This window comes from Phasianus colchicus, chromosome 29, assembly GCF_987193195.1.
Source record: "Phasianus colchicus chromosome 29, bPhaCol1.hap1.1, whole genome shotgun sequence".
In the NCBI taxonomy this organism is placed as follows: Eukaryota; Metazoa; Chordata; class Aves; order Galliformes; family Phasianidae; genus Phasianus; species Phasianus colchicus.
The window spans coordinates 1,048,385-1,059,789 of NC_143464.1; the positions used below are offsets into that span (position 1 = coordinate 1,048,385).

The 11,405-nt window shown below is 50.8% G+C and overlaps 1 protein-coding gene across 1 annotated transcript; it reads left to right on the forward strand.

Annotated features, from left to right (window-relative positions):
• Positions 1-8,725: 8,725 nt before the first annotated feature.
• Positions 8,726-9,652, forward strand: LOC149914456 (olfactory receptor 14J1-like). Its single transcript, XM_090126352.1, has one exon. The coding sequence runs from the start codon at positions 8,726-8,728 to the stop codon at positions 9,650-9,652; it is 927 nt and encodes a 308-aa protein (XP_089982478.1).
• Positions 9,653-11,405: the final 1,753 nt, after the last annotated feature.

The window sequence follows — 11,405 nt, forward strand, 5'->3', positions numbered from 1 at the left end:
TCAAGTTGCTCCAAGGGAGATTCAGGCTGGACTTTAGGAAATACTACATTACCAAAAGGCTGGTCAGGCCCTGGAATGGGCTGCCCAGGGAGGTGGTGGAGTCACCAACCCTGGAGGTGTGCAAGGAATGTGAAGACGTTGTGTTGAGAGACGCGGTTGAATGAGAACTGTTGGTGATGGGTGGACAGTTGGACTGGATGATCTCGAAGGTCTTTTCCAACCTTGGTGATTCTAGGATTCTATGATCTCCAGACCCCTGGTCATCAAACTGGTCGAAGGAGCTCACCCTGACCAACATCAGGCAGTACTGCTTTGTCTGCAGATTATCACCTGCCTCATCTCTTCAACTACAGTCGTGTCTCTCAGGGAAGTCAGATGCAGCCCCACTCTCCTCTCCAGATTCTCTGATTAAATCAGAAGCAAACCATTACGCTATGATGAGCAAACCATGCTATCTCCCAGTATGATGTCAGAATCTTTCTTTCCCACTGTTCCCTTCCCTGCGCGTGAAGCAGCAATCTGCTGATCGTCAGAGGGCTTATTTTGCCATCAGAAGGTGTCTGTGGTCATCTGAAGGCTTTGTTGGTTGTCAGAGTGTTCCATTGATTGTCAGAGGTGTTCATTAACCATCAGAAGGCCTCATTAATCAAGAGCGGGTGTCACTGGTCATCAGAGGGCTTCACTGATCATCAGGATATTTGAGGAGTCCATGGGTGGGGATATGCAGACCTTGTTTTGGGTGACAGGGTAGGGGGTAGGGGGACTGAGGGAAGAGGAATGAAGCAGACCCAAAGGAGGGACAGGTAGCTGCAATAAACGAGGGGGCTAAAGGAGGGTGATGTGGCCATGCAGAGGTAGAGCAAAGGGTGAAGAGTTTGGAGAAACTAGAAGGAGGATCTGGGAGAGAACAGAGGCAGGGTATTGAGGCTGCATGGCAACATGAGGAGCTCCATCCTTCAGGACTTTGGAGCAGATGATGAGAGAGTGTGGAAGCCCACAGGGGTGTAGGTCACTGTGTGCATGGCATGGAGCTGGGGACCCCTCCCAGCACTTCAGGGTGGCCACTGCCAGGCAGGGACAGATCCGAGTGGTCTTGCTGAGCATGAGAACAAGGACACAGACACAGAGTGTAGCTTTGCTGAGGGATTTATTGATCATCAGAGGGTGTCATTAATCATCAGGGTCTTCATTGGTCATCAGAGGGCAACCTTGGTCATCAGAGGGCAGCGCTGGTCATCAGAGGATGTCAGAGGGCATCAGAGGTGAGGAGAATCCTTGTCCCTGCAGGGTTTGTCCCCAAGAACTTAGGGCAAGAGAAGAAGGGCTGGCAGCAGCCAACAGGCCCAGGGCAGGATGTGGGTCCCCTTGGGACAGCAGCCACAGCTCCTGTCCCACCTGCACGGTGACCCTTGGCTATCCATAGGGCAGCCTGAGCTTGCCCCTTCCAAATCCCCTCCTCTGCACTGCCCCATAGAGTGCAAGGGAAGGTATGGAGGTGACAGTGCCCAGGTCCCCCTGGAGCAGGCCAGAGACAGTCCCCTCCATACCATCCATCCCCAGCCCCTGATCCCTGGTCCTCAGGGCTACGGGACACCCAAGGTCCCCAAGTGCCCTGTGGGGTTGCAGGTGTCCCCGTGCTGCTCACCTAGACATGCAGATCCAGGACCGCGCGTTTCTCACGTGGGGGATTCTCCTCTGCTCTGCTGAGCACGACCTGGGGAGAAAGGAGGTGTAGGGACACACCGAGGGACAATGGGAAATGCTGGAACACACTGGGAACACCAAGGGAAAAGGGACACACTGAGAGGCCCTGAAGGCGCAGGGACCCATTGTGGGTTCTAGAACACCGTGTCCAAAGCAAGGTCCTGTAGTCTGCTCAGCCCCAACTGCCCTCCATTGCCTCCTTCCCCTGCCCATTGATCGCCCACCGCGGGAGGGAGCCAAACAGAGGCCTTGGGGCCCAGGGGTGTCTCCAAGTCCCAGGAAAACAGAGAAGACAGCAACACATCGCACCCCCGTTCTTATCCCAGGGTCACCCCTCAACTTACAGGACCAGGAATGTCAACGACGACAGGTGGTGGTTCCTGGGGAAGAAGAGCCAAGGGGCAGCCATGAGGGAACTGTGAGATTGGGTGTCCCCACCCAAGCCCCCAGTTTGGCCCTAGGGCTGCCCCCAACCCCATGGCTGCCAAGTTCTGTCTGCACTTCTGCCCATGGAGAAACCCAGGGTTGGGGTAGGACATAGGGACAGGACAGGAGCTTGGGGGGCCCAAAGCAAGGGGAATAGGGATGACAAAGAGATGAGACTTGGGAGTACCAAATGAAGAGGAATGAGGATCTCAAAGAGAGGTGAATGGGGGAAAATGAAAGAGAGGGGACTGGGGACCTAAACAGATGAGAATTGGGATGCCAAAGGAAGGAGATTTGTTGGTGCCAAAAGGATGGGATATGGGGACCCAAAGTGAGGGCATTTGGAGCTCCAAAGAGAAGGCATTTGGGGACCCAAAGAAAAGGGGACTAGAGTGCAAATGGAAGGAATTTGGATGTTCCAAGTTGAGGGGTGGCCTCTGCCAGGCAGGGGCAGACTCCACCTGTCCCTGCGGAGCTCCCTGCAGGGCAACCCTTGGACACAATCTGTGTGGCTGCCCGGGCACTCACCACAACAACTTCCGGTGCTTGCACAAGTGGCTGTGGGGAGAGGAGTAGGAGAGGGAGTGAGAGAGACCTTGGCATCAGGGACCCCCATGGCCAATCCCCTCCAGCCCCAGCCCACATCCCCCATGGATGCTTCACCTGAGCTTCCACTGTGCAGCACAGGGCAGCGAGGAGCATCACGAGGCTGAGCGCAGCTGCCTTCATCTTCCTCTGTGCTCTGGGAGCTGGGTGAGGCTGCAGGAAGCAAGGGCTGCATTTATCCTCTCACTGTCCCTCCCACAACCCCCAAGTGCCCCTGGGTTTGGCAGGCTCCGTTGGCACAGACTGACCTGGCATGCAGCCATCCCCTGCCCCAGCCCCGGGGCACAGGAGGCAACCAGGGATCAGAGGAAGAACATTGAGTGCTGGGATCCCCATGGCATTGAGCCCAAAGCTCCCAGATACCAGCACCTAGCACACCCCAGCCTTTCTGTCCCCAGGACCACCGTCCCCATATCAAGGCTTTGTCCAAGGATTCATCCCTGACTTCTCTTGAGTCCTGTGATGCAAGTTGTTGGGCTGATAGTTTGGGGAACTGGGGATATAGCATTTGGGGGAGGTGAGAGGGCAACTGGGATGTGGGCAGTGAGGAAATTAGGGAGATATTTGGAAAGCAAGGAGACATAGGGATATGGGAACTCGAAGATATGGGAGCATCATGGAGATATGGGGGCATCATGGGAACATAAGAATATCATGACAATATGGGGAAATCATGAAGATATGGGGACATGCAGCCAAATGGGAGCTGGTTGGTGACAGGGACCTGGAAGTCTGTGGGGACAGGTGGGTGATGGGGACACATAAGCACAGAGAGGCTGGCAGTGTCCACTCAGTGTCTTTGTGGTCATGCAGGAGGTCAGGAGTGAATGACAGGCCTGGGCTATGGCAGACACATTTCCTCCTTACCAAACCTGAAGACCATGACTTTTAGAATCATGGAATCTCAGAATCACGGAATACCTGAACCACAGAAGTCACAGACTCATAGAATCAATGAGTCGTGGAGGCACAGAACCACAGAATCACAGTACCATAGAATTACAGAATCATGGAATCATTTAGGAGGGCCGAGACCCCTAAGGTCACGTCAGGAGATGTGTCATGTATTTTCTGCTCTCTTAAATAGCCAGCCTCAGAAGTCCCCACGTTTCATCCAGAAATCTGTGCCGCGTGTCTGACATGGCAGTAGTGCTGCCTCTGTCCATGAGGACAGATTGTCATGAGGACACACAGGCAGGGAATCCAAGGCTGGGGGTGAAAATTGGCATTAGGTTCTGAAGTCACTGGCCTGTGTGCCTGAGCTTGAGCAGAACAAAGGTGTCCTATGGGCTTTGTGTCATCATGATACAGCCTCCTGTCAGGGCTGTAAGCGAAGCTTGTTTTATCCAGATGAAAGGAAGGAAATAATAGAGCACTGATAAATGGCTTAGAACTGCTAACAACTCAAGGATTCTTCAAGGAAACATGATAAGCCAATGTGAAGTGCTCCATCCGACAGAATAGCCAGCTGGTCACAGCTTCACGGGGCATTTCCCATAAATAAGAGAGCTGTTGTGGGTCCTCTCTGAAAACAGCAGTTCAGTGTTTGCTTTGGAAATTGCCCAGAGAGCAGCCAGCTGGAAGAGCTTCCTTTGGGCAGATTCTGCTCTGCACAATCTTTGTCAGAGCTTAGCAGTGCTGCCTTATTCACTATATTTAAATACAGCGTGGCATTATTCCTGCTCTGGAGTTCTTTTGGAAAGAACCAATGAACTGCCCGTGCTGCATCACTGAGGAGTATTGACCGAGGTGAGGAACGGGCTGTTTTTGTGATAAACACAAAGCAGGTGGATGACACTTGATAGCAATTCCACGTGAAAGGTTCTCCTCAGGAAAACCCCTTGGCTGGTTTGAGGACATCTACAAAGAAATACTCAGGCTTTTGTAACAGCACAACACTGAACAAGTAAAATGTATGAGGTCTGAGTTCTCAGGCTGTGATCTCCCCCTGCAGTGATCTCCCCATCATGGCATCATGGCATCATTGAGGTTAGAAATGACCTCTCAGGTCATCCAACTGTTAACTCACCACCATCAAATCCACTGCTAAACCCATAGCTGTGACCTGTCACCAGATCTGTGCTGTGTCACCCTGCCGGGCCCTGAGCCTGTGCTGCTGAGGAGCAGGTGAGGGACTTCCATGGCATGGCACGTCCTGGGTTGGGCTCAATGATCTCAGAGGTCTTCTCCAACCTGGATGATTCTGAGAGTCTAGGACATTCACATTCTAGCATGCTAGGATTCTAGGTTTCTACATTTATAGGATTCTGTGTTTCTAGGATTCGACGCTTCTGGAATTCTAGAGTTGTAGGAGTGTAGGAATTTGAGCACGTAGGATTCTTGTCTGTAGGATTCTAAATTTCTACTTTTCTTAGGTTTGCAGGATGGTAGGATTATAGCTTTCTTAGATTTCTAGATTTCTATGAAGTAGGATTCCAGGTTTCCAGGATTAAAGAATTATAGGGTTCTATGTTTCCAGGATTTAGGTTTTTTGTATGCTAGGTAGGTTTCTAAGATTCCATGATGCGAGGATTCTGGATAGGATTACAGGATTCTAGGTTCAAGGCTTTCAGGTCTCTAGAACTGTAATTTTCTAAGGTTTCTCCAGTATTCCAGGATTCTGGTTTTCTAGGGTTGCAGGATGGGCTCTCACGACGACACACTGATGGAAGGGGGTTAAATTTTACCCGCTGCCTAAGGCTCACTAAAGCCTTTTGCAAACCACAACAGGAAAAATAAGCTCTAATCTAATTTTACCCATTGTTTAAGGCTCACCACAGCAAGATCGAGTCTCCATAGATAACCATAGTTAGTCAGCATGGGTTCATGGAGGGCTCTGGTGAGGCTGCACCTTGAGTACTGGGTCCAGTTTTGGGCCCCTCGCTGCAAGAAAGACATTGAGGCTCTGGAGCAGGTTCAAAGAAGGGCGACAAAGCTGGTGAGGGGTCTGGAGCACAGGCCTGATGAGGAGAGACTGAAGGAGCTGGGATTGTTCAGTCTGGAGAAGAGGAGGCTCAGGGGAGACATTATTGCTCTCTATAACTACCTGAAGGGAAGTTGTAGTGAGCTGGGCTAAGGCCTCTTCTCTCATGTAAGTAGCGGTAGGACTAGAGGGAATGGCTTCAAGCAGTGCCAGGGGAGATTTAGGCCTGACGTTAGGAAATAGTACTATTCTGAAATAGTGGTCAGGCACTGGAATGGGCTGCCCAGGGACGTGGTGGAGTCACCAACCCTGGAGGTGTTCAAGAAACATTTGGATGTTGTGTTGAGAGACACGGTTTAGTGAGAACTGTTGGTGATAGATGACGGTTGGACTGGATGATCTAGAAGGTCTTATCCAACCTTGGTAATTCTGTGATTCTGTGGTTCCTCTCTTTGCCATTTCCATTCGCTCTGACCTGCTCTGCCATCCCCAGGAAGAGCTCAGTGCACTCTCACAGAGGGCAGTCGTCCTTCCTTGTCTCCTCACCCATCCACTGTAAAGACTCTGTATCCCCCTTGTGCTGCAGTCCAGTTGTGGAAGCCATATAATTGTGTCTCTGTGGTCCAAACAAGAGCTCAAGCCTGAAACTGCACAAAAATTTCCGGCTCATCATATTTGGGTGTTTTCAACAGTGCAAAACACATGCCAATTGGGAAACATCATTAGATTTAGCACGGCTGAGGAGCGCATCTATGGTATTTGTGTTCAGAAGGTGGCACACAGACATCGGACCCATTGTGAGGCTTGGAGTTGTCCAAGCAGCACAGACACTCTGAGGGCATGGCTTTCCTAAAGGCTCTGTGCTGCATTTGCAGCTGCATGTGAGTGTGCAGGACAGCCCAGGACACTGCCATGACTTCTGAGGCCAGTCACATGAGAGCCCATAGAAAACTGAGGTTTCATCGGATGAGGAACAAAGATGTGTGTCAGCTCTGTAGTGCCTTGAGCTCCAGAACAGGCAGCAGATGGAGAACAGAGATGATCTGCCTCTTCTTTTGAGAGCTCATCCCTTTTGCCAGCTGCATAACTGCATGCTCCATGGAGACAAGTGAAAAAGGCACACTCAGGTGCCCTAAACAAAGGGGTCTGTTGTCGTACAAGATGGCCAAGTATATCTCCATCCCCTCTCTGGCTCTCAGCTGATGCTCAGGAAGGAAGTGTCTATCTCAGGGATTTCCCACACACTTCCCAAGCACTAGCACACATCCAGGAGCACCCCAGGCACCTTGGTCATCACCCAGGGTCTGTGTGTGAGCAACTGACTCCCTGCTGAAGGACCAAGGACTCAGAGCAGGAGCTCACATGCAGGCAACTCCTTGTGCATGCCTGAACTCAACCAGAGGAATCCCAGCTCCTGTTGGTCCGTGGGGAGCAGAATCCCATTTCAGCTGCAGGGTTTCCATCTAGGGATGAGATGCATGCACTGCTTCAGCTGGACCACTGCCCTGCCCAGAGGAAGTCCACCCTTCCCTGTTGTTGTCTGTGTGTCCTTTCTATTTCCGCTGACACACTCTTGTATGGCTATCCATATGTCTGGTATTGGTTAGTGTCCAGTGGACATCTGGTGGTTAATTCAGCAGATTTCAAAGTACAGTTATGATGCTGTTTTTCAGGAGCTGTTGGCCATGGAGACCCAGGGACATCTCAGGAGAGATCAGCAGGGAGGATAGAAATGACATCCTCTGCTGCTGAGCTGGGATGGGCTCCTGGGACAGAGGGAGCTCCTACAAGTCGTCAGTGCTGCAGTGAAACAGCTGTGCCCAGGAGTAGCTCCTGTGCAGCACACAGCAGGACTGGGAGCATCATCTGCAGGTGACAGAGAGAAGAAGGAGGAGAGCTTGCAGCCTGCATGGCATCTTAACAGGCTGAGAGTCCACTGGAGGAGCATTTCTCACAGCCCTTGACAAGGTGAGTTTCTCATTGCAGGCAGTGTAGTGGCTTTTACTGCAGGGATCACTAAATTTGGGACATCCCATTGCAAAACAGGCTGCATTGCAAAACACTCTGTTTCCTTATCATTGAAAAAGATCTACTCCAGCCATGGGCTTTCCTGTTGCTGCATCAGAGCACAGCCCTGAGGGCTGCGTGTCCCAGGACGGCTGCAGGTCGTCCCTGGATGCCCAGGGCTGTCCTGCAGAGCAGGTCCCTGCTGTGCCCCAGGGGCTGTGTGCCGGGGCAGGGACTCTGCCGCCTGCCAGGCTCAGCACTCAGCACTCAGCGCTCAGCACTCAGCACTCAGCACTCAGCCTGCCCGGGGAGCTGCCCAGGGCACTGCAGGGAGATGTGTGGGGGGAAGGAGCCCCCCTGCACAGCAGGGCAGGGCATGTGCCTTATGCTGCCACAGCTGCTGCCTGAGCAGGGGGATTGCAGCTACACTGAACCCCAAAGTGTTTTCTAAGATTCTTTGCAAGAGGAGAGACAAGGCAGGGATTTTCCATTTCCTTTTCTTTGTTCTTAAGGAAGGGAAAAGAATTGGAGGCTGAAATCTAAAAGGGGCTGTCAACTTTGAAAACATCTCTTAGACTCCTGAATCATACTATTATCTTTTTTTTTTTTTTTTCCCTTGGGAAACTGTCACATGGAAAGTAGTTTCAGCTTCACCTTTCTTCACCTTTCTTGAAGGAAAGGAACTTGTAGACATGAATAATGCACTTATCCTGTAAACAGGCATCTTTATCAGAATTTGCTGTGCACAGATGTTGGGATGGGGACTCTGAGTGCAAACAGGGTAAAAATATGAGTCATGTAAATTGTTCATAGGAGGAAAATATCCAGGAGGCTGGGATATGATTAGGAAATGAGAGGAAAGTAGGAGATCCTTCAACTTCTCCTTCCTAATGGATTGTGAAGCTCATGAAAATAAATTCAAGTTAGGGAGTTAAACAAACATTTTCCGAAGTGAAAGAAAAACATTTATAGATTGTTGAGGGAAGAATCCCTGCGAATGGTCTTGTATCCTCATTATCTTTTGCACTCTGCACAGGACTCCATGCCCAGGAACTGCAGATGCCCAACAGCAGCTCCATCAGCGAGTTCCTCCTGCTGGCGTTGGCAGACACGCGGCAGCTGCAGCTCCTGCACTTCTGGCTCTTGCTGGGCATCTACCTGGCTGCCCTCCTGGGCAACGGCCTCATCAGCACAGCCGTAGCCTGCCACCACCGCCTGCACACCCCCATGTACTTCTTCCTCCTCAACCTCGCCCTCCTCGACCTGGGCTGCATCTCCACCACTCTCCCCAAAGCCATGGCCAATGCCCTCTGGGACACCAGGCACATCTCCTATGCTGGATGTGCTGCACAGGTCTTTTTCTTTTTGTTTTTGTTTTCAGCAGAGTATTGCATTCTCACCATCATGTCCTATGACCGCTACGTTGCCATCTGCAAGCCCCTGCACTACGGGACCTTGATGGACAGCAGAGCTTGTGCCACCATGGCAGCAGCTGCCTGGGGCACTGGGGTTCTCTATTCCCTGCTGCACACTGCCAATACATTTTCTCTGCCTCTCTGCCAAGGAAATGCTGTGGATCAGTTCTTCTGTGAAATTGCCCAGATTCTCAAGCTCTCCTGCTCAGAATCAGACATCCTCAGGGAAACTGGGATTCTTGCTTTTAGTTTTTCTGTAGTCCTTGGATGTTTTGTTTTTATTGTTGTGTCATATGCACAGATCTTCAGGGCTGTGCTGAGGATGCCCTCTGAGCAGGGACGGCACAAAGCCTTCTCCACGTGCCTCCCTCACCTGGCTGTTGTCACCTTGTTTGTAAGCACTGGCATGGTTGCCTACCTGAAGCCCTCTTCTATTTCCTCCCAAGCTCTTGACCTGATGGTTTCATTTCTGTACTCAGTGATACCTCCCACTTTGAATCCCTTCATCTACAGCATGAGGAATCAGGAGCTCAAGGACGCTTTGCGGACTCTTAGAAGAATCCCACAGTAGCTCAGAAACTATTAGAACAATATTTTGTTATTTTTCTTTGTTGCTATTTCTTAAAACTTGCATTTTGAATTTAAGCCTCCTACTTGTTAGCTGTTTATTTTGACCCAGTCATCTCATGTACCTACAGAAGTAGGGTTCCTCTGTAGATAAACACTATAACTGAGCCAGAAGAAGTTCATTTCTTCCAGCAGCCATTTCTCTCCTTCTGCTCTGGACCTGGTGGAACAAAGTTGTTATGCAGGAGGATTTCAGGGACCAGAAGCCCAGCTGCCAAATGGAGCAGCAGCCCTGGTGTCCCTGGGCGATGCTCCTCACTGCCTGGTTGTCTCCCGCTATCTGTGCCCATTGAGCCGGGGCTGCTTCTTTGCTGGGGCCATGGCGATGGGCAGGGCAGGAGGTGGTCTTTTGAGTGCTGCTCTTTCCACTCCCATGCTTTCCTACACTCCTGTACCCATGCTGTACCTCTACACTCCTGGTAGCCCTCGGGTCTCATGTCATTTCACAGCAGCCCTGTTGCATCTCACAGTGGCAGTCCTGTGGTTGCAGAGTTGCTCTTTTTTTATTATTATTTGCTGGAGTTCTCCACAGACTGAAGGACACAGGCTGAGAGTCCTAGGTGATCTGGAAGTGATTGAGTGCTGAACCAAGAGCTCCTTTCTTGGTGGCATTTATTCTGGTATTATAAAACCATAGAATGTCTTGGGTGGAAAGGGGCCTTAACAATTCCTTCCTAAGTACCTGTCAAGAGAAGGGTTGCCTCCCACTAGATCAGGTTGCCCAGGGCTGAATCCAGCCTGGCCTTGAGGACCTCCAGATTGCCCTCTTTCTCTGTACCAGTGCCTTCCCACTCCCTGAGTAACTACGTTCCTGCTATTGTGTAATCCAAATGTCTTGTCTCTTGGTTTAAAATGTTGCCCCATTTTGTATCACGTTCTTCCTAAGCAAAAAGTCAGTCTCTCTCTTGTTTATAAGCTCTCTCTAATTATTTAAAAGCTGCAGTGAGGCTTCTCTAGAGCTCACTCCAGACTGACCTCAACCTTTCTTCATATGAGAGGTGCTCCAGCTCTCTGGTGGTGCTGCTTTGGACTCACTCCAACAGTTCCACATCCTTCTTGTGCTGGGGACCTCAGAGCTGGATGCACTACTCCAGCTGGGGCATTACAAGGGCAGAGTAGAGGGGGACAATTCCCTCCCTCCACTGCTGGGCACTCCTATCTGATGCAGCCCAGAACACAGTTGACCTTCTGGGCTGCACATTGCTGACTCAAGTCCAGCTTTTCACTCATCAGGATTCCCAAGACCTTCTCTGCAGGGCTGCTCTCTACGAGATCTTCTCCCACTCTGTAGAAATATCTGAGATTGCCCTGACCCAAGTGCAGTGCATTGTGCTTGACCTTGTTGAATCTTATTAGGTTCATGTGGGCCACCTTCTCAAATCCAACCAGGTCTCTCTGAATGGTGTCCCTTCCTTCTGCTGTGTCAATTGCACCCTTCAGCTTGGTGTGATCACCAAACTTGCTAAGGGAACACTTGATCCCACTGTCTATGCCATTCATAAAGATGTTACAGATCACCTGTCCCAAGGACAACATTCGTCACAGGCCTCCATCTGGACATAGGGCTGTAGATTTGACTTGAATTTCCAGGAGTGTGTCTACACATCTTTTGGTTACATCTTTTGGTTTTGATTTTGATTTCAGGGAAGGAAATTCTCTGGGTAGCTGGTTCCAGTGATCAGCAGCCCCCAGTAAAT

Coding starts and splice junctions, on each gene's coding strand:
- LOC149914456 (XM_090126352.1), top strand. CDS start 8,726: ATGCCCAACAGCAGCTCCATCAGCGAGTTCCTCCTGCTGGCGTTGGCA.